Source organism: Mesoplodon densirostris, chromosome 14 (genome assembly GCF_025265405.1).
Source record: "Mesoplodon densirostris isolate mMesDen1 chromosome 14, mMesDen1 primary haplotype, whole genome shotgun sequence".
Classification (NCBI taxonomy): domain Eukaryota; kingdom Metazoa; phylum Chordata; class Mammalia; order Artiodactyla; family Ziphiidae; genus Mesoplodon; species Mesoplodon densirostris.
In genome coordinates, this window is record NC_082674.1 from 89541114 (window position 1) to 89564541 (window position 23428).

The following is a 23428-nucleotide window of genomic DNA, read 5'->3' on the forward strand; positions in this document are numbered from 1 at the left end:
TCTACATTGATATTTTAACTAGATTTGTTTTATCACACTCCTCTATCCTTCCTCCCATCAGTCCCTCTTGTTTTATTTGAGGCATTGCAAAGTAAATTGCAGAAATCAGCTCATTTCAACCCCAGAACTTCAGCAGGCCCATTATTAACCAGAGTTCAATATTTGCTCTTTTTTCTTTTGTTGTAAAATTTCGTACGAGATGCAAATCTTAAATATCATCTGATGAGTTGACAAATACGTATACCTGTTTAATACAACCCCTATCAAGATAGAAAACATTATCAGCCCAGGAAGCTCCCTGCTGCACCTTCCCAGGCAGTCCCTGTCCCCAACCCCCAGAAGTAATCACTGTTTTAAATTTTCCACATGTATTTGTTTTGCCTGTTCTAGAACTTCCCATATATACAATCATATAATATTTACTCTTTATGCAAGGCTTCATTTACCCATCAAAATGTGGGCTTTATCCGTGTTGTGTATATCAGTAGTTCCTTTTTGGTTCCCGATTCTGAGGTGTGATCGGAATCCTATATGACATGAATTCTATGGACACCTGGGCTGTTTCCAGTTTTTGATGAAAGCTACTATAAACATTCTTGCACAAGTTTCTTTGTGGACATATGTTTTTGTTTTCTTCCTTTTCTTGAGTCAACAACTAGGAGTGGAATTTCTGGGTCATAGGGTTTGGGATGTGTTTAATTTATAAGAAACTCCCAGACCAAAGTGGTTTGAACTTTGGTTTCCAAAGTGGTTGAGCTATTTTATACTCCCACCAATGCTGTGTGAGAGTTCCACTTGCCCCAATAATTATTGTCTGTGACTCCCCCCAACCCTTTTTGTTTTTAGCAGTGCAGAGTTGAATAGAGAAAATGTTTATTTGTATCTGTCAGGAATCTCACCATCTTGACCTCTCTGTAGGCAGCCCTAACCTAAGCTGGATTATGCATGTGATTGCAGTACCAGCCCCAATCACAGCCTTGTCAGAGGGCCCACTACACACATCACAAGGTATCTGGCTTTCAGAGGACAGTTCCGTCTTAAGGGGAAATGCAGGAATAGCTGATATCATTTAATGACCACCCATGATATCTGTTTATGTAAACAATCTGTTTTACTCTCCATGAAAACTCTACAAGAGAGACATTTCCAATTTAAAAATAAGGCAACTGAGGCTAAAAGAAATTGCAAGGTCACCTGCATACAGTTAGTGGCAGAGTTGGACTTTGAGCATAGGAATTCTTGACTCCAAGGCCCTAAGATTCATGCTTTACATTGGCTCATGTTGCTGAACAAAAGTTTCTGGAGCAAATCAGATTATTATCTTTTAAAATTGACCAAAAATATGGATTGACTTTGTACCATTATAATCAGAAGCTCAAGTAGACCCAACTAAAATTCTACAAATATTCCAGCATGCCAATTTATTTATTTATTTAATAAATAATTTACATTTTTAACAAGTTTTTTTTTTCCAGCGTTCCAGTTTAGAAATAAATTATCTTTGTAGTATCTTTATTGCCCTCATTGTCTTGGCAAGATTGTTTAGATATAAACGTGTCTTAAGGCAGAGCGAGATGAAGCCTTTGCTGTATTGATCTTTTGATACTTCCCCACTTCCCTGAATTGTGAATTATTTTTTTACAGGTGAATGTATCTCTACCCTCTAGCTAGACTTCATTCCCTCGAGAGCAGGGAATGATGATGATGATGATCATGATAATTTCAAAATGTAGGCTTATAAATGCCAGGTACTATGCTAAGCACTATATTTGAGCTATCTCATTAATTCTCACAGTGATTCAATGGTAGACATCATAAACACTGTCTTAGAGAAAAAGAAACTAGATTTAGAGAGATTAGGCAACTTGGCCCAAAGTCACATAATGAGCAAGTAGAAGCATTGGGATTTGAACCCAGCCATCTGTGTTCCAAAGCCTGGGCCCTTAGGCATATCACTAGAGGCCCCCAACACTGCTAGCACAATACATTCATTCTTCTATTTGTAACTCAGACCTAGCTGTTCAGTTCATTCAATAGAGTCCCCTCTGAGGCTGGTCCTCTCTGGGGCAGCAATGTGCTGAGCAGCCTTGTGCCCCACTTTTGAAGAGTGCAAATTATTGGGGACATAAGGATATCATTTATCATCATAAAGGAAATGATACTAGGTCATATAATGCAAGCACATGACATGATAAAGAGAGACTAGGCTGGTGATAGGGTGCATGGAGGCTGGTAAAGGAGCCCTTTACCCTGAAAGGAGCCCTATCTTGGTTGCTCAGCATTGTATCAACAGCTATGTAGTGGAGACATAGATCAATAGCTCACATACATGCAAATTAATAAGTGGATTTATATGGTGACTACAATATAAAATGAAGATTGTATTGATAAATAGCCTCCATATAGTGGTAACTGGAGTTTATTAAACATTTTATATACACCAGGCATTGTTCCAAACACCTTACGCATTCATTGCATTGATTCTTGACCAAAGACTGTGTGTCTGTGTGTCTGTGTCTCTGTATCCTGGTGAGTAATGGGGAGGTGCTGGTTAGACAGGAGGTTATGACTGTACCCTTTTAACAGATGATGAAATCTGAGTATCAGATTTCTAATAATTTACCTGTATTTATATGGCTAATACATGTTAAAATGGGATTTGAACCCATGTTGGCCTGCCTGAAAATCTTAACACACTCAACGCCTACACAGTACTGAAAGATAATCATATTTTAATCCTTTGAAGAGTGGTTTCACATCTGTAAAGCTAGTATAACATTTCTCTGTGAGTGGCACATATTTTGAGCTTAAGAAACATTTCCTGAGTGTAAAAGCAGCAGGGTGGTGCTTTCTGATGGTGTTTTGGGAGTTTTGGGGGCCACTTACAAAGTGGTATGTGCTCCAGGCCCCTCCCTTCAACTGAAGCAGCTTTATGTTTCTCTGTTTCTACATTTTGGCATTCAGCATCTTGTTGTTGTACTATAATGGAGTATCCAAAATCTTGGAACTTAAAAAGAGGCTGCCAGAAGTGGTAGTGACTGTGGTGTTTCCAGGTACTTGGGAAATACGTACCTTGAAACCTGTGTCTGGCAAAGTTAGTTTTGCTGGATTACCTACTCAAGACCTAGAGATTTTTAGTCGCCTCTCAATTGGAGTCCATGCCATACATTCTTAGCCGTCTGTCGCGGAGTGCTAGCAGGCACTATGGCACCTTCAAGGATCCTCAGAGCTCTGGGAACGCTGCATCAAAGCTGTTTGTTTAAAGGAGGCCTCTGAAGAAGCCCTGCCCGGGGTGAGGGACTGGGCTCTGGCTCTACCTGAACAAGGCAGGGAGGGCTCTGCTACTTCTGGACACAGTTGCCTTCGAGAAAAGGGCACTGCTGCTTAAAAATGCAAAACCAAACCGGACCTGTTCTGTTCACAAGTCTTCCTTTGTACACTGGCTGGCACACTGCTCTGAGCGCCTGATGGGAGGAACAGGTGGTGATCTATTTTAATTAGTGGCAAATACCTAGTGATTGAAAATAGACTGTTGGGAAATTCATCTGGCCCTCACCCCTCACACACTGCGTGGACATTGTTAGTGGGTGACTTGATTAATGCTGGAGTTATGGCCTGCTCAAATACATTAGTGATGTCCCATCAACCGAGATGACAGTGACTATCACGTTCAGGCGGTTACTTTCTTAGATGCCATTTTAGTCCTCTTCAGCCTTTCCCTGGGACAGGTGAGTTCCCAGGAGAAACTGAAACCCCTTTATCTTGCTGACCGTATGTATTTGATAAGATCCCCACTGCGAGTGGGCAGAATGGTAGTCCAGGATGGGAGATGAGTCAGCAAACACTCTGCCAGGGGGAACAACTTGAATCCTTTTTTAAAAAATAAATAAATTTATTTATTTATTTATTTATTTATGGCCGCGTTGGGTCTTCTTTGCTGTGCACAGGCTTTTCTCTAGTTGTGGTGTGCGGGGGCTACTCTTTGTTGCAGTGTGCGGGCTTCTCGTTGCAGTGGCTTCTCTTGTTGTGGAGCACGGGCTCTGGGCACGCGGGCTTCAGTAGTTGTGGCGGGCGGGCTCAGTAGTTGTGGCTCACGGGCTCTAGAGTGCGGGCTCAGTCGTTGTGGTGTGTGGGCTTAGTTGCTCCGCAGCATGTGGGATCTTCCTGGACCAGGGCTCGAACCTGTGTCCCGTGCATTGGCACACAGATTCTCAACCACTGCACCACCAGGGAAGCCCAGCAACTTGACTCTTAACCATTGGGTAATTCGATGGAGGGTGGCCAGACCTAATACTCCTCTCGCCAGTTCCTCTTAACTATGAGTCCTTATTTCCTTTTCTATTTTTTTAATTTATTTATTTTATCCTTGGCTGTGTTGGGTCTTCATTGCTGTATGCGGGCTTTCTTTAGTTGGGGTGAGCACGTGCTACTGTTCACTGCGGTGCGTGGGCTTCAGTAGTTGTGGCTTGCGGGCTCAGTAGCTGTGGCTCGCAGGCTCAGTAGTTGTGGCGCACAGGCTTAGTTGCTCTGTGGCATTTGGGATCTGCCTGGACCAGGGCTTGAAGCCGTGTCCCCTGCACTGGCAGGCGGATTCTTAACCACTGCGCCACCAGGAAAGCCCCCTTATTTCCTTTCGATAGAGGGTTGTTACCTCTTCTTTTGTCTGCTTTTGGAGGGGGATGTTCTTAATTAGGAGAACCTTCATCAGAGAGAGATTGGAGAGTGTCCAGTAAGGTGGGAATGGAGGTTTGGTATAATTGTATGAGGTGGTACCAATCTGCGGTTACCAAAAAAAACCTGCCTCAAAAAGCCTTAGTAGGTCCTGGGTTCCTTTGGGGAGAAGGGTGTGTCACCTCTTGCCAGTGGATGTGTGTCTGCCACCTCCCACTCAAGTTTGAGAACATTTGGCCCAGAGGGATGGGCCAAATTACTGATAAAGATTAGGGAATTTTTGCTGTATTTTTCATCACTTTATGGCTTATTTGCTTCCATCCTAGATTCTGCGTCAGGTAATCCTCAGCTTCCAGGAACCAGCACCACAAGAGATATGGGTGAGGTGCATAGGGACTGTCACGGGTGCTGGGGTCAGATGAACTTGGGGTCAAATCCAGCAGTTGTTTACCCCTGTATGATCTTAACTAAGTGACTCAGCTTCTGAACCACAGCATCACTTCCTTTGCCACCCAGGCCAGCTTAGAGCCTGTGGCAACCTCTGGGTTTTATGCTCTTGGCATCGATAATGAATTCCTTTTTTTTTTTTTTTTTTTTTTTGCCACACCACGCAGCTTGCAGGATTTTAGTTCCCCAACCAGGTGCTGAACCCGGGTCCTCAGCAGTGAAAACGCGGAGCCCTAACCATTGGACCACCAGGGAAGTCCCAATAATAAAGAATTCCTTATTTGAGGATTGACAACTTTCTCATGAGCAGCCTTCTTGCTCACTGCAGTAGAAAACTTTGCTAGAGAGCTAGACTTGGATTTAAATCTTGGTTTCAGTTACTTGACCTGAGCCTTAGTTTTCTTATCTGGAAATTGGGATTATGATGTCCAATAGGCTTGTTGAGGATTAATGAGATAATGTTTATGAATATCACACAACATATTTCTCTTCTTTTAAAAATATCTACATGGTGGGCCTTAAATTAACTAAACCTCCTCCACACCTGCCTCTGTCTTTCCATTGTTTTATTGCCACAATAATCCAGATGCAAGTGGGAAGGTCTGAACTGTGTCCCAGAGACAAGAGAGATGAAGACAGGGTTCTGGGCTTCATTTTTTTCAAAAAGTCACATAAGAAAGTATAAGATGAATTTGATCTTTTAAATAAACCTATGGTGAAACCTTGCTTCTTTTATTTTAGCCGTGGCGGTGACAACATTTAGAAGTAACTGGAGAGATTTGGAAAGGGCAGTGAAGACAAATATCCAACTGGCGAAAAATAATTGCAGATATACAACCAACAAAACTAGTTCCATTAATATGCAAAGAGCTCTTTTATGTTATTAAGAAAATAATGAATATATATTTTTAAAAGACAAAACATGTGAGCAGAAAATTCACAGAAGAAAGAATTCACAATGCCAGTCAATAATTCAAAATGTCTAACCTACACAAAGGAAAGAAACCAAGTTTAAAAAATGAGCTGCTGGGCCTCCCTGGTGGCGCAGTGGTTAAGAGTCCGCCTGCCGATGCAGGGGATACGGGTTCGTGCCCCGGTCTGGGAGGATCCCATATGCCGCGGAGCGGCTGGGCCCGTGAGCCATGGCCGCTGGGCCTGCGCATCCGGAGCCTGTGCTCCGCAACGGGAGAGGCCACAGCAGTGAGAGGCCCGCGTACCGCAAAAAGAAAAAAAAAAAAAAAAAAAAAAATGAGCTGCCACTTTGGCCTATGAGGTTGGCAAAGATTAGTTGTGCATAACATAGGACACTGGTGACAGTGACACCCACCTGTTGGTTTTTGTGGAATTTGGAGGGAATTTTTAGGAAGTTAATTTGCTAATATCTTTGGTAATCAAAAACATAAATCCTCAGAACCAGCCATTCAAACTCTTTTCTTAGAATGTGTCAGTTAACAGTCTTCCCTGTTTTGATAATATAAATGTATCTAAGGACACTCAAGAAACGTTAATAATGGTTCCTTTGGGGGCATGGAGAAGAGAAGAGATGTTTGCTTTTCATTTTTTCCACTTTTGTGCTGTTTGAACATTTTAAAAATCAGGTATTAAAATTGTTTTCTAGACATAACAGCATGCTTAACAATAAAAGACATCTTACCTCTGGTCTTACGGTCTCCTCAAATATTTTGTTTAATAAATGAACCATCAACAAGCAGATGCAATATGAGATGTTTTCTTAATACATTGCCTCAAATACCAAGTATACTCATTCAGCAGAATGATCTCGCTGGACCTTACTGGGTCGTCCACCCTGGGGCTGTGTACTCAAGAAACCTGCTGTAGACGTGTTCTCCTGCCCCACAACCTCGCTCCTGCACGTCCAGTCTGAGCGTCCCAGGCCCATAGGTGCCATCCGCCTTCACACGACATCACACACTCTCTGCTCTGGGCTTCTGGGATGCCCCGGAAGGTTGACAGTGTAGGTAGGACCTGGGCCAGGAGTAGGATAGGAGTAGGTAGGGATAGGAGAGGAGCCACATAACCAAAGGAGTAATGACAGTGACAGCAACGCTGTTTATTGATGGCTTACGGTGTACCGATACATTCACATACTGTGTTCTGTATTTCACGTAAGCTCGTGACCCCTGGGAAAGTCGGCATTATGAGCCCTGTTCTGCAGCTGAGGTGACACGCTCAGAGAAGCCATGCAGGTAGTGAAGCGGCTGAGCTGGAATTCAAGGCAAAGCTTGCTGGTTCTCTGTCTCAGGGCCTCTCATGGGTGGTGTAGAGGCAGGCACTAGGGTAGGGGTCCATCCGCTGTCCCAAGGGGTCACCTTAGGCTTTAGCTCCAGGAGTCATGATGCTGGGCCTGCCTTAGAGATATTGGACTCTGGAAGGAATAAAGTCTTTGGCTGTGGTAGTTGTGATCACGTGTGTTTGTGGAGGGAGCATCAGGGAGGAGGGATGCAGAGGAGTGTCTGATCTGGTGGAGCCTGAAAAGAGTGACATTCCTTCCTGGGGACGGAATTCTCAGCAGCACGGTATGCCTTGTGGTTTCCCTTCCGCCCATAAGCAAACACTGCAAAACCACCATTCTTTTTTTTTTTTTTTTTTTTTTTTTTTTTTGCCGTAAGCGGGCCTCTCACTGTTGTGGCCTCTCCCGTTGCGGAGCACAGGCTCCGGATGCGCAGGCTCAGCGGCCATGGCTCACGGGCCCAGCCGCTCCGCGGCATATGGGATCCTCCCAGACCGGGGCACGAACCCGCATCCCCTGCATCGGCAGGCGGACTCTCAACCACTGCGCCACCAGGGAGGCCCAAAACCACCATTCTTGATGGAGCGGTCCTCTCCAGTGAATCCAGCTGGGCTGGCCTTGAGTCATGACCAACCAGGGGCAGCCTCGGCAGCCTCAATCCCCCACGGGTGCCGATTCAGCAGATTCACGTGTCCTGGGGCAGAGTGCTGATGCAGGCAGTTCATCTTTGATTTTCCTTTTCATCGCCCATGACAACCACACATAGTTTTCCCTACAAACTGGCTGACGTCCCACTACCAGGGGAGGCTCAGAACTGAAGTGCCTGGAAAAGTCATCCGTGGCCACAAGAGGGGCAGTCTCCCCAGATGGTGTTGAGGTTACCCAAGCTATCTAGTGACTGTAGCTAGAGGGCTGGGGGGACCTCCAGATGCCAGGGAAGGGACGGAAAATTAGTACCCCCGAGGAGGAATGCTAAAGTCACTGGAGAAGATTTCAATGGCTTTCCTTGGACAGGTTTCTTCAGTCTCCCCTGAGAATGTTGCTTTTACTTGTTTCAGTCTGAGAAGCAGTCCTATCACTGGGCCTGGGAGACTTTTAAGTGTGGGTGTCAGGCAGTGTTTGCCGAGAGCGTGGATGGAAAGTTTCTAGTACTTATTTAGTGTGTCCTGAGTTCTTGGCACTGTGCTGGGTACTTGACGCACATTATCTGCTCTTCCCCTCACCTCAGCCACATGAGGTATGATGTTCCTGCTCTAGAGATGAAGCAGCTGAGGCTCAGAGGCTCAGGAATTTGCCACGGCCAAAAAGTGGCTGGGGTTCTGATGCAGGTAATGTGGGCTCCAGAGCCAGTCTCCGTATATTGTTACCAGCAAGCCATTGTTGTGTGGAGGCAAATCCCCATGGAATGTCGGGTGAAGGATGCCCACCCCAAGTTGCCCCTCTGGACTGTAGGGGCTGTGTGGGTAAGTGCCCTCAGGGAGCTGGGCAGATGTAGCTTTTCTCAGGGCCAAACAGTTATTGCTGCTGAGAGGAAGTGGGTCAGAGTAAATCCTTGTTTCATTTAGTCAGAGCGCTTTCCTGACCCTCCGATCCATTCTCCCTTGCTTCAGTGGCAAGTCTTCCATCAGGAAAGGGGCCGAGTGTTGACAAACATGCCAACAAGTGAACCCCCCCGGAAATAATCATGTATCCTTCAAGAAGGTGTGCGGCAGGACATTGGAAGACTGGTGGAGCGGTACTGGTTGAAGAGGCTGCTGAGGGGACGAGCCCGCCTTGTTCCCCAGCCCTTGCCTGCCCCGCTGGGCCCCAGCCCTGGCTCTGGCCTCCGAGCCTCTTCAGCACTTCCATTCTGTGCTGTACGATGGCACGTGTCCCTGTAGCTGGTATTATCGTCTGGAATCTGGATGTTTCCTGTTCTGCACTGCTTATTTCCTGGAGAGACTGGACTGTACCTTCCTGGTGACACCTGAAGATCTTGACCCACTTGTGTCTGTGGAGGCTCCTTCTCCCGGCTCTGCCCCAGCCTTGTGGCTTGTCTGAGTGGCCTGACTCTTGTCTTATATACTCTTAAGTCAGCACCTGGGATCTTTTATTGGTGGGGGCACCTACGTGACTTATTTGCTAGGCCTCTTAACTTATAGCCAGCTGGATCCCATCCCACTCCATCATGTGACCCTCATCCTGCCAAGAGATGTTGCTGTCACTGTATGCAAACATTAAAGAATACATTTTGTTCAGGGATCACAATTTGGCAAAAGGCCCGGGGGCCACAAGCTGGTAGCAGCGTGCTGGGTGTCCTGGGGCCATGAAGAACAAAACTGAGGCCTGGGCGACTTCCCTGGTGGCGCAGTGGTTAAGAATCTGCCTGCCAACGCAGGGGACATGGGTTTGAGCTCTGGCCCAGGGAGATCCCACATGCCACGGAGCAACTAAGCCTGTACACCACGGCTACTGAGCTTGCGCTCTAGAGCCCGAGAGCCACAACTACTGAGCCTGCGCGCCTAGAGCTTGTGCTCCGCAACAAGGGAAGCCACCACAATGAGAAGCCCGCACACCGCCATGAAGAGTAGCCCCCGCTCGATGCAACTAGAGAAAGCCTGTGCGCAGCAACAAAGACCCAACATAGCCAGACATGAATTAATTAATTTAAAAAAACAAACAAAAACACCCCCCAAAAACCTGAGGCCTGCTCTCCTGGTGCAGGGCTTGATGGGCCCTGTGAGTTTGATGGGGACTTGTCTGAAAGCCCTTGGGAAATAGCTCTTGTGAGGGGGTGGGCACCCTATCAATGGATGTGAAACTGTCTGATTCTTTATGTGAATTCTGAAAGTAATATAGAAGTGTTTAGCATTAAGAAAAAGAATCAGACAATACATAAAAGTGTGTAGAAAAAAGACCCGCTGGCCACCTCATCACCCAGAGATGACCAGTGTTTATGGCAGGATTCTTGGGTTTTAAGTTTTGGTCTCTGTGAAACAGTTACACCTTGTCCTTCCCAAACTAATAGTGGTCCGTCTCTCTGCAGAACATGGAGAATTCCTGGCTCTGGACCTTGGAGGGACCAACTTCCGTGTGCTTTGGGTGAAAGTAACAGACAATGGACTCCAGAAGGTTGAGATGGAGAACCAGATCTACGCCATCCCCGAGGACATCATGCGAGGTAGTGGCACCCAGGTATGACCCGTCGCTTGCAGTGGCCACTGGGGCTCTGGGCCCCACAGGAGCGGAGACTGCTCCTTCTCTGTGGTCTGGAGGGAGGAGATCTTCACTGAGGCTCACATTCCTTGTCCTCTCTTTGCGGGGTGGTCCCCCTCCATGCCTGGAGGCTAGGTGGGGGGCCTCCATCAGGAGAGGTGCACATGGCCAGAGGGCAGGGAGTGTGTGCACAAGGCCCCAGGGTCTGGAGGTGCTTTAGTGGGAGAGCTTTTGACTTTCCATCTCATTTGAGGTGTGCTTGCAGGCACTGGTTATTGAGGAGAGCCTGCTGCCAGGAGGCTGGGCCAATATACCTGGACACCTATGGTTAGTGTCAAGTAAAGTAGAGTACACCGCTGTGGTTTGACACCGCCACCTGCCACGGTGGTCATTCTGTAGCCCTCTGACTCACAGTTGTTAGCATAGCATTGCATGAAATGGAACCTGCCTCTTTGCCTTTTGGGTTATTTGCTCTCTCTTTTTTGTGCTTTCTGAAACAGAAGAGGTTTTACACACAGGAATGGGAGCCTGTTGAGAAAACACTAAAATCCAGCTTCTGGGAGTCTGTTCTACCTGGCACTGCAGTGGGCTCCGCGTGCTTCCACTCTGACCCCAAATCATGCTTACTCATCCCCATATCTCTGTGACCTCTAGAGTCACATTTTGTACTCGGCACATACAATAAAAAGAGTGGATGGAGAAGAAATGTGAAATCCAAGTAAGAGTCGTCTCAGTAATAGCTAGAAGAGAACGAGCAAGGATGGCGTTGCTGTCATGATAGTGTCCAAACGTGTGTTGAGCATCTACTGGACCCTGGGCCACTGATCCTTGCTGGGAATCAAAGTCCTGGTCCTCCCCCTCCAGGGCTTCAAGTCCAACTGGACCACCAAGACACACATATCAGCCCACAGAAAGTAATACATGTTGTGTTGAAGTGGCTGAGCAACCGTCAGGAGGAAGAGCTGACAGGAGTCAGGCTGAGTGAAAGCGCTTTGTATAGATTTCCTAATTTTACCCTCACACTAGCCCTAAGGCTGGGTTCTCCTACTATCTCCATTTTCTGGATGTGGAATTGGGCTTTGAAAGATTGAGTGACTTGGCCTTAGATTACAGGGGTGGGAGGGGCCAGAGGCTAGACACAAAGTCAGACCCATATGACAGGAGTCTGTGTTTGTCCAACTCCAGGAGGCTCCACTGTTTAGGCCACATTATGTAGTCCATGGGTGCTTCCTGGAACTAGGCAACATGGTGGTCCAGGGTCCCTACTACCTGCCCCTGCTTCCAGAGTAGGGAGCACTCTCCAAAGGGGCTGGTGCTCATGCAGATGTGAGATCCTGCAGGGCAGGCCCTCTGGGGCTCTCCCTCTCAAGAGTTCTCCCAGGAGAGCCTTCCTACAGAGGGGGCGCTCATTGCTACCACACCAGAAGTATCTGGCTTGTTGGTGGGTGATGGCCACAGGTCCAGCCACTGTTCTCTGCTCTTGGGTGTCCCCTTTCACCTGCTCTAGAAAAGCTTCCTTGGGATGTTCTTTCTACTCCTACTACAGCTGCTCTCAGTCCATGGAGAGGAATCACCAAAGACATTCATAGCTCTAGGGATCACTCTTGAGTGCTGGCTATTCCTGCTGTATTTTATTATACCTAATATGTACTCAATAAAAGAGTGAATGGAGAAAATGAAATCTAAGTAAGATGCTCTTCCTGCATGGTCATCTCTTGAGCCTTAGAGCTTGGAGGAGGTGGAACCTTCTCACTTCCAGTGCACTGTTCTTCCCACCACAGCAGGCCACCTGGGAAAGGAATTTTGGACCATGAATAGGACATATGGGGGAGATATTTTTAGACCCTTTTATGTCCTTGGGGGTGGCCCTGAGGGTAAACCTGTTTTCCTTGTTTTAATGCTGGTGTTGGACATGGGAGGCTGAGTCTCTGGGACAGTGGGATTTGAGCTGCACTGAGGTTGTCACGTGGCTCCAGTATACTGAAACAAAATGTGTTAGTCCAAAAGAATCTATGAGACCCATCTGGAAGAAACTATGAATCTACTGTGATATTAAGAATCCTTCAAATAAATGGAAAAAAATGCTATATAAAAATGAAACAAAGAAAACTAGAAAATATAGGTGCTTATTCCATCCTAAGAAAGAGAAAGAATGCTATTGTCCTAAAAGCAGCAGAAAACATTTGGTAAAAAGATTGGAAGGAAATTCATTGTTGCTATTTTAGGGGTGGAATTACTGATGCTTTTTTTCCTATCTTTTCCTTTTTCTTTCTTTTTTAAAATATTAGGTATCAATCTTTTAATTAACTATAGGAAAACAAATGGATTTAAAAAATAAAATTTAGTTTAAACCGAGACCAAATCACCAAACTCAAAACTTGCAAAAGTTTTTGAAGATCTATGAACCTGGGCAGTGTGGGTCCCTGGGCAGAGTCTGTCTTCTGCCACATGAACTTCCACATGAGAGCAGTGAATTACAAATGGTAATAGCAGCCACTTTAGATTTTTTAAGGTGTTTCCTGCGGGAAAGGGAGTGAACAGATTCTCAGACCAATAAGGAAGAGGAAACCTTTCTACTTTCATAAAATGATGCTCTTTGAGCCTTTTTATGGCAGGAAGGTGTTAGCTGTTTCTCCCAGTATCTTATCCTTAGATCATCAGCTAACTGAAACGGATATAGTCTTCCTTTAAAGGAAGCAGATAGTCTCCTTTTACCCTCTTTTAAAGAGCTGTAGGTTCTTCTAACTCAGAACTGTCCAATAGAACTGTTTACGGTGGTGGAACCATTTGATATCTGCCCTGTCTAGTGAGGCAGCCACTAGCTACGTGTCGTATTGAGCACTTGAAATATGGCTAGTGTGACTGAGGAAGGGACTTTTTAATTTTTAAAAATTCTAATTAATTGAAATAGCCACAGATAGCTAGTGGCTACTGTATTGGGCAACACATTATTTAACGCCTCTTCACTGTCTCTCTCTCTTTTTTTTTTTCTGCCTCCCCCTGTTGGTAGTGCAATTGGAAAGAGAGCAGTGATCAGGGCTGGTTGAGGGGAAACCATTTTACTTTTTCCAATCCCTCCCCCCATCTCTGTTGATTGGCCTTATCTCTTTGAACAGCTTCTTCAACTTCCTTTTTTTGGATAAAAACTATTGTACTGAAGATCATTTTGACTAGAGCACCAGGAAGAAGGTGCTGGGAATTTGTTTAACCCTCTTGTAAACTTTGTCTCTGATCAAATTCCCAACAGAACAGAACTTGCTGAGTATCTGTCTAGAAACCCTATTTCCACATTAAAATACTTGATCTCTGCTCAAGGGAGTTGGCACTTCGCATTGGGGATCCTCTTAGTGAGAGAGCCCTGTCATTGCCCAGTGTTTGCTCTTGAGAATGTTTTGGTTTGGAAATTGAGAGTTTCAGCATCAGCTGAGGTTAATTTTGCACATGATCAGACAGAGAGACAGGATCGATGTGGGAAGTTCAGTTAGAGCTGGTCCCCTTCTAGGAGGGGCTTGTCTTGTCTTCCTAGCCTCTTACTGAGCATACCCCAGACATCTGGGGAGCCAGTGCATCTCTCAGTCTACCCTGCCACCCCAAGCCTCTCAGTCCTTTATAAATGCAAACACTTTTGTGGTTTAGTGCAGTGGTTCTCAAACCACTGCTTCAGGATCACCTGGAGCTCTACCACACCTTCTGATTCAGCAGGTTTAGGTTTGGGCCCTAGAATTTGCATTTGTAACATGATGGTGATGCTGCTGTGGACCACACTTTGGGGACCCCAGGTTTAGTGGAATCTTCCTTGCTCCTGCCTGGAGAAGGAAAGGAATGTTGTCCACTTTCACCTCCCTTGGCCTTTAGATTTTACCATCTGGTCAACATGGCCCTTGGAATCTGCTCAGTCTCTCTCTCTCTCTTTTTTTTTAACATCTTTATTGGAGTATAATTACTTTACAACGGTGTGTTAGTTTCTGCTGTATAACAAGGTGAATCAGCTATACACATACATATATCCCCATATCTCCTTCCTTTTGTGTCTCCCTCGCACCCTCCCTATCCCACCCCTCTAGGTGGTCTCAAAGCACCGAGCTGATCTCCCTGTGCTATGCGGCTGCTTCCCACTAGCTATCTATTTTACTTTTGGTGGTATATTTAAGTCCATGTCACTGTCTCACTTTGTCCCAGCTTACCCTTCCCCCTCCCCGTGTCCTCAAGTCCATTCTCTATGTCTGCTCCTCAGTCTTTTTGACCTTTGCTTACTTTTTGCACCAGAATGTTCCTGGCCTCAGTCTCTGGAATGGTCACCAATTTCTCTTTGGGGATGTTGAGTGGGCAAAAAGGAAGCCATGGGGCTGCGAGCTTTGGGGCAGATTGAAAGTCTGGATGATTTCTTAGGCTTAGGATTTTTCCTAGGGACCTTGGGCCCTCCTTAGAATAGTGACGCTTGTGAGGCTGCCCACCCATAAATCCCTATTTAATCTTCAGGGCTGTTTGTGGACTCACTTGGGTGTTCCATACTGAAGTTAGAAAACAAAACTAACTTCTCGGAATTGCCCCCAGGAAATTGGTTTTCTAGAGTGGAGGAAAAATATAAAAGTTATTTATTTTCGTTAAGTTCATTTATAGAATGCTAACAGAGAATGTCCCATCCCCTCCCCCAGTCACAAGAGACAGGGATGCTAAAATACTTCTTGGCAGTGAGATGGGCTGCCCTTTCTGGTAAGACAGTCAGCTGTGCATCCACGTCAAGCGAGGCTCTGACAGAGCCACCAAAGGATATTCCGTTACCAGGGCTCGTGATGACTTTCTGCTTAGCTTCGGCCATGATTTCCCCTGCCTAATGCAGTTATTTTGACAGTGGTTTGGATAAATGGTTTACGTGGAAGACAATATTTAATAATCACGAACTAGTGTTAAGTCCTTATATGTATTGACTCATTTAATTCTTTTGGTAACTCATGGGCAGGTACAATTATCACCCCCATTTTATAGATGAACAAATTAAAACTTCAGAGGGGATACATATCTTGCACGCATTCAGCTAAGCTGTTCCTTTCTGAGCCCAAAGTCCATGCTCTTAATCTCTATGCTATTCTGCCTCCCTGCTCATCTTCCTGTGTTGTGTGCCCTTAGCTGTTTGACCACATTGCTGAATGCCTGGCCAACTTCATGGATAAGCTACAAATCAAAGACAAGAAGCTCCCTTTGGGTTTTACCTTCTCATTCCCCTGTCTCCAAACAAAGCTAGACGAGGTAAGATGAGTTCTTCAGACACTTTTGTTGCTTCCTTCTTTGGACTGGGAGGACTGGGAAGAACTCTGAGCCACCTGCTACCTTTACAATGGAGGTTGTAAAGCAGGTTGCTCTTATGGATCGAGTGGACAGTGTTTGAGTATTGGGAGTTCTGTCCTTCTGGGAGAGTTTGTGTAGGTATGTGTGAGAGTGATGGTAAAGGGGTATCGGAGAAGAGGGGTCTTTATCACTGTCAGATGGCAATTTGCAGGACCATATACATTGCACATTATCCTTATCCCTCTTAGGGAAACAGGAGTGAGAAAGTAGTCTGGGACTCCTTTGTTCTAAAGTGTTATGACAGACATCATTGAAAGCTAATGACGTTAGGATACAAGTGTCTTATTTTGGCATTTCTACAACCTGCTCTTTCCACTTCTTGGGGGCAATAAATCATTTAGTCTCCTTTCTTGGTCATTGACAGAGTTTCTCCTTCCTAGACTAGTCAGGAAGAAATATACAAATTCAGTCATGACTTTAGTTTAGTTTAGCCCCATGGAAGAGGTCTCCTAATGATGAGGAGTGTGGTTGAGTTTTGTGGCGAATCAATATTCCTTGGTCCTTTTCCAGAGTTTCCTGGTCTCATGGACCAAGGGGTTCAAGTCCAGTGGTGTGGAAGGGAAAGATGTGGTTACTCTGATCCGGAAAGCCATCCAGAGGAGAGGGGTGAGTAGGGCAGAGACGGGGAGGCAGGAGCTTGGGGTCTGGAGGCTCTTTACATTCTTTTGGGTCCACGCTGAAGTCTTTCCCTGTCGGTCCTCAAGTCAGCATGAGAATATTTTGTGATTCTTAATGAGAAGTTTTCTTTTCTTCTTCTCTGCTATGTTACTCAATAATCTTTATTTTTTTCCAGTTTTATTGAGATACAGCTCTGTATAAGTTTACGGTGTGCTGCATAATGACATACCTATATTGAGAGATAGTTAACACGCCAGTGATCTTATATATGATCAAATGCCTTTGGGGTCTTCATATTAGCGTGATGGACAACTAATCTTAGTCTTGGTACAAGAAAAAAGCCTTTAGTTCTTAATCTGAAGAAGACTCGAATATCATTTTCAAATGAGAAAGTTGGGATGATATTGATATCAGGGTGGAACAAGATAGAGAAAGGACATGATAAAGGTCTTGTCACAGAAGGACAAGACCTTCCGGGAGGGAGGGAGAGAAAGAAAAGAAAAAAGAGAATGAGAAGAAAATGATAAGACGGGCTCTTCTCAGTGCAGTGATGGCTGTGAACTAGACCGCAAGGCTGCGGTCAGCGAAGTCCTCCAAGATGAGGACCAGCCGGGTGGGGAGTGAGATGCTGCTGTTAGACTGGATCTGGACCCAGTTTCCAGCTCTAGCCTTGCACTTGAGCTGTGTGTCTTACTGCTCTTTCTCTTCATCTTCACATCTGTAACCTTTCTGTAACAGTGAAAGTCAGAAGCCCCCCTTTTATCCCTGCAGGACTTTGATATTGACATTGTGGCAGTGGTGAATGACACAGTTGGGACCATGATGACCTGTGGTTATGACGACCAGAACTGCGAGATTGGTCTCATTGTGGGTGCGTGAGCACTGGGTGTGAGAAGCAGTGCTGGCCGATGGATTGCGGGGGTGGGCTGCAAAGAGAGGAGGGGTCCATGGCCTGGATGTTCCTTTGTATTGAATACTTCATATTGGAAGATAATGGTGCGGTCACTTTGGAGGGCTGAGCCAGGACTTGTGGAGTTGTGGGTGGTAGTGGGTTGGACCATGTTGGGACGTTGGGAGCCTGCACCGAGGAATCCCAGCCACCCTGGGTGGTCTCAGGACGGAGGTTTAGGAGGGATGTGGGGTTTGGGGGGAGGATGGTGCGGGTGGGTGCTGAGCAGTCCCTTGTTTTGTCCAGGCACGGGCAGCAATGCTTGCTACATGGAAGAGATGCGCCACATCGACATGGTGGAGGGCGACGAGGGACGTATGTGTATCAACATGGAGTGGGGAGCCTTCGGGGATGATGGCGCGCTCGATGACATCCGCACGGAGTTCGACCAGGAGATCGACATGGGCTCTCTGAACCCCGGGAAGCAACTGTAAGCAGCCGCCCTGTGTGCGGTGGGCTCAGGGGGTGGGCTCCAGAGCTGAGGTGGGGGCTGGCCAGGGCCGGGGGTGGTTCTCATTTTTACTTTACAACCTTAGAGCCCCCAAAAGTTGCCAAGACACCCACTGCTTTATGGGAATGCTGTGCTTCCTAATACATTGTGACTATCAGTTGCTGAGAGAGCTCTAAAAAAGATAGAGCAAGCGGACAAAACAGATTGTGGGTAATGATGTGACTGGGTGTCTCAGAGCAGTCATTTTAGAAGGTCGTATTCTTCGTATTCCAAGTGTGCAGCCCGCTCTTTCTTTCCACCTTCAGTCTGTAAGCTGTCCATAGAAACAGTTTGTGCACCACGTAAGGAAAGCCATGTTGAGATGGCAAAGAGTAGGGATCTGAAAGCTCCTTTTGTAGTTCCCAGCTCTGTCACTGCCCAGGGGATGAAGCTGTGAGAGTTGACTCCTAATTACTAGCTGAGGTTCTGACTCAGACCCCTGCAGCGTTGCCTATTATGAGCTAGGCTGGGTCGCAGCAGTCCCAGGGCATCCCGCTCCAGCCGTAGCCAGACCCAAGGCCTGTAGAAAAGTTGGTTAAGGAGCCCATTTGGCCACCTTCCCTGGACCTGTGGTCCAGCCAGGATCCTGGAGTGCACTGGAGGAGGGGCTCTAGCATTTTGGACCCCTGAAGTCTCTCCAACCTGGTCAGACTTGGTTTTTAGTTACTTTTTTTTTTTTTTTTTTTTGCGGTACGCGGGCCTCTCACTGTTGTGGCCTCACTCGTTGCGGAGCACAGGCTCCGGACGCGCAGGCTCAGCGGGCATGGCTCACGGGCCCAGCCGCTCCGCGGCATGTGGGATCTTCCCGGACCGGGGCACGAACCCGTGTCCCCTGCATCGGCAGGCGGACTCCCAACCACTGCGCCACCAGGGAAGCCCTTTAGTTACTTTTGATTCTTACAAAACATTATTTCACTCTCACAAACATTTGCCCAATGTCCTTATTAAAGATCTTGAAACAGGGATTGCTGCAAGCTCTGAAGGCAGTTACAAAACGTTTTGAGCAATCAGGCCGTCTCTGGTCTTTTTTCGAGGCTTGCGGGATCTTAGTTCCCCAACCAGGGACTGAACAGGGCCCTGGGCAGTGAAAGCGTGGAGTCCTAACAACTGGACCACCAGGGAATTCCCATGCCCACTCTGGTCTTACTGGTGTTGTGACTGTTGTAGGAAATCTTCTAGTACCAACCCCTGCTTGGAGAGGAAAATCTAACCCTATAAACCAGCTTTATAAAAGAGAGTCCTTTTCTTTACAGGGGGAGTCCTTGCTTCCTCAAAGCACAGTTTATTTAAGTCACAAGCTTCTCTCACATGTTGAAACATGAGTCCATTTCATAGACTGGCTGTGTCTGCCATGGCTGGTGAGAAATCCATGGACTGAAAAAACTGCTCAAAAAGAAAAAAAAAAGTGCTGAGAGGACATGTACCAACGTGTCAGCTGTCCCTGAAGTTATTACTGGGCTTGAGGAGGAACTTTTTTTCACTCTTTATATGTTTCGAAATAAATATTTTCCAAACATTGACTGAAACAAAGTGTTTTTAAAAACTGAAGTAAAAACTTTTACCACTCACGCTTCCGAGCCCCACTGGCCCCCTCCCCTATCTGTCGTAGAACCAGCTGTTTTGGAGAAGGCTCAGAAGCAGACCTGTGAGTTCCTTACTGTTGAAGCTGGGCTACCTCTCGGGCAGCGTGCCTGTGCTGGTGCTTAAACATTTTAAACATACCTTCTGCTCAGGCAGCTTTGCCAGCTTTCCACTTAGCTCCGGTTCTGCCATACCTGGCTTTGGGTCTTGAGCAAGTCACCTCCCGAGGGCCCGGCTTCCTCTCTTTAGTTTGCACCAGGTGACGTCGGAATCCCATCCACACCCCTGCTCTGGGCCTCCTCTGAAGGTCTGCGTAGATTAGTGCCCCAAGGCCCTGCCCTGCGCGCCTCGTCTCTCTAGGACCTGGATCCTTTCTAAGATACCAAGAAAGGGCCTTTTTTGCTAGAAAGAATTGTAAGGGCTTGGTTTCTCCTGTCACATATCTAAGCCAGAAAGACGATCTTGTAAAGAAAACAGTGTCACCTAGTGTTGAAAAAATAAATTACCCAACTGCCCTCTCGGCTATCCTGTCACCTTCCTCCTCGGAAACTTCCAACATGGCTCACTCCCAGATTCCCAAGACCACCTGGCACTTGGTCCCCCTTCTCACCTGTCCCAACCTGTCCTTCTACTCTTGTCTCATCATCCTCCCCCCCCCACCCAGGTTGTTTTCACAGTTTTCTCAGGAATCCACAAATGGCCTGCAAGGGGAGGGACAGTGTGAGGTGATGAGCTGCTGGCCCTGTGCCCCAAATTTAATCAGATTGACCTTTTTTTTCCTCTTGTAAATCAATATTGAGGTTCTACATATGATTTCATTTTAAAAGAGCGTTTCCTTGCCAGAGAAGGAAATACCATCACTTCTCTACACCTCTCACTCCTAGTCAGTGCCGCACAAGTTAGCGCTTTGTCCTGCATCAGCCCCACGTGTGTGCATGCTGCTTCCACAAGGATGTTGCGAGTTCACTGGCAGCAGAGACTTGATTTTTTTGGTGTGTCCCTCCCGGCAGATTTGAGAAGATGATCAGTGGAATGTACATGGGGGAGCTGGTGAGGCTTATCCTAGTGAAGATGGCCAAGGAGGAGCTGCTTTTTGGGGGGAAGCTCAGCCCTGAACTCCTCGCCACGGGCCACTTTGAGACCAGAGATGTTTCAGATATTGAAGGGTAAGTTTCGGGCCCTTCTCTGTTCACTGGGGCCCCAGAAGGGTGGACAGGTGGCCGGGGAATGAGGAAGACGCACGGGCCCTTGATCCTTCAAATGTGGATGGCAGGAGGGTCTCCCCCAGTGTGAGGCCTGGGCCTCACATGGCAGGCCTGTGGCTTGATGTCACCGGCCAGAGAGTCTCCACTCTTGTCTGTCTTGAGCGTGCCGACTACCAAGGTGACTCATGGTGCTGGGGACAGCTGGCCCCCATGCAGGGACTCGTGCTCTTGCACTCGTGTTCCTGCCTGGCCCAGGGACCTAAGCTTAATGCCGGAGGCTCCCTGTGGGTCCTTTAACGACTCACTTGCACCTACTTCCTTTCCCTTCTCCTGAAGCTCTGACATTTCATTCCCTGTTGGTGATTTTCAAAAAGGGCTCTGTCCTGACCCTGCTTCATAACAGAAAAATAGGTCCTTGGATGGCCCCGAGATTGACCCCTTTATTTCCAAAAGGTAGGGCTGAGGCCTACCTACATCTTCACAGAGCGGCAGGCATGGGAGTGAGGGTGGCCTGGGTTTTGTTTTCAGTTAACGGCATCCAAAGGGCTGGGTCTGGTTTCCTGTCCTTGAGACTTCCACTTGTCGCTGGATGAAGCCTTGTCTCAGGGACCAGATGGTGGGGAGGAGGTGATTTTGGTGCTAAAGAGAGCAGTGAGACAGTTCAAATGACTTTGTTTTAAGTGGAATTCTTGAAGGAATGGTAGCTACTTGTTAAAGTTGGAGGGGATGACGGTACTCATATTTGTGTGGCTCTTAGTTCCGCTAAGAAGAGAGCTAATCTCATAGCATCAACCCTTTATCGCCATCTTTAGACGCAAGGTAAAGCAGCGCTGACTCCATTGTGAAGTGCAATCGACTCTGACTGCCTTTTAGAGAGAAAATAGGAGGGGCTCCACAGCTGGGCTCCTGTGGTCAGAGGGACACCATTCCCACTAACCTGAGGAAGGCAAACTCACACACACACAACTTGGTGCATAAAAGCCCCAAGGCCAGGGCCGTGTCCTCCCATAGGATGTGCGTGAGAAAAATTAGTTGTTCTCGCTGGGGGGAAAATGGGCACCTGAAATACTCTCTGTGTGCGTGAGAGTGTGTGTGTGTGTGTGTGTGTGTGTGTGTGTGTGTGTGTGTGTGTGTGTGTTCCTCTCCTCCTTATTCACTGCTCCCCGCCCCCCCATAGGTAGACAGAGCAGTGAGCCGGGTGTCTGCCCTCCCCGGGACATAGTGTTTGCTGGAGCCGAGGGCTTTCTTTGTCGGCCCACATACCCCGCCCACTGGCCACAGTGAGTGGACCCCTGCCCACACGCTGTTTCTGTTTCCCAGGGAGAAGGATGGCATCCGGAAGGCCCGCGAGATCCTGGTGCGGCTGGGCCTGGACCCGACACAGCAGGACTGTGTGGCCACTCACCGGGTCTGCCAGATTGTGTCCACACGCTCAGCCAGCCTGTGCGCGGCTACGCTGGCAGCCGTCCTGCGGCGCATCAAGGAGAACAAGGGCGAGGAGCGGCTGCGCTCCACCATCGGGGTGGACGGTTCTGTCTACAAGAAGCATCCCCAGTAAGCGAGCATTCGGGGCCTCTGAGAGGCCTGGCTCCACGGGAACCCTGTTTGGCACTGTGGGGTGGTGGAGATGGACCACAGAGTTGAGGTTCTTTGTAGAATAAAGGCTCCCAGTGGGGCAAGCGGGAGCTGGGAGTGTGTTTTCCTTGGCGTGGGTGGAGGCTATTTCTGAAGGCTGCCAACTAGGGCTTTACTCAGAGCTCTCCTGGCTTCTAGGGGCTCTTTTTCTGCACCCTCTTATTTCCAGCTTCTCTGGCTCACCTGGGTATTGATTTGATCCTGACCTGCCCTCCGTGTTTTGATCCCTCGGTCATAAGTGCTGAAATACTCAAATTTCAGTTGGGACCTGAAGGATTTCTCTCAATTGTGCCCACTTACTATCCCATCATTTTCACCTAATGTGAGTGCCAGGTCAATGGGCCTTCATTAAGTGAAGGTAGATGTGGAAGGTCTCAGCTATTCCATTCCCTGGGCTCCTCGTCCAAAGCTCCAAAACTTTAAACTGCACACGAATTACTTGGGGATCTTGTTAAGAGGCAGATTCTGATTCAGAAGGTCTGTGTTCAGCCTGAGATCCTGTATCTCTAACAGCCCCCAGCGATGCTGGTGGCCTATATGCCACGCTTGGAGTCGGCCCTGGAGACCATGGCTCCAAGCAGCCACCACACAGGAATTTCTTGCTGGACACACCTATGATCTTTAGCTGTTCAGACACCTCTAGGATTGTTGGCAGAAATGGGCCAAAGAGAAGCCCAAGTCCAGAAGAGCATTTTGACTTTTTTATGTTTTGGGTCTCTCATAAGCAGGATCTAATGAAATGAAGGGTGAAGCATGAATAGTAGTTGATGTCAGAATCACCTGAGGCTGATAAGTTGGGCAAAGGAACCGTGGCCTAGGGGAAGGGGGTCTTCTGTGAGTGCGTGCAGGTGACACTGGCTTCCCAGAAGGCCACCTGAGCTTTTTTTTTTTTTTTTTTTTTTTTTTCTTTTTGCGGTATGTGGGCCTCTCACTGTTGTGGCCTCTCCCGTCGCGGAGCACAGGCTCCGGACGCGCAGGCCCAGCGGCCACGGCTCACGGGCCCAGCCGCTCCGCGGCATATGGGATCCTCCCAGACCGGG

The 23428-nt window shown here is 47.4% G+C and overlaps 1 protein-coding gene across 2 annotated transcripts in view; it reads left to right on the forward strand.

Annotated features, from left to right (window-relative positions):
• HK2 (hexokinase 2) overlaps positions 1-23428 on the forward strand; it is a 62646-nt gene that overhangs the window by 25762 nt on the left and 13456 nt on the right. Inside the window, exons 3-10 of one of the 2 annotated variants that reach the window (XM_060116812.1) lie at positions 10395-10543; positions 15692-15811; positions 16421-16516; positions 17300-17399; positions 17724-17907; positions 19577-19612; positions 20559-20714; positions 22074-22307. In XM_060116812.1, the coding sequence (XP_059972795.1) occupies positions 10395-10543; positions 15692-15811; positions 16421-16516; positions 17300-17399; positions 17724-17907; positions 19577-19612; positions 20559-20714; positions 22074-22307 (1075 nt within the window). The remainder of the gene's footprint in view (positions 1-10394; positions 10544-15691; positions 15812-16420; positions 16517-17299; positions 17400-17723; positions 17908-19576; positions 19613-20558; positions 20715-22073; positions 22308-23428) is intronic. The other variant, XM_060116813.1, reaches the window with a different exon arrangement.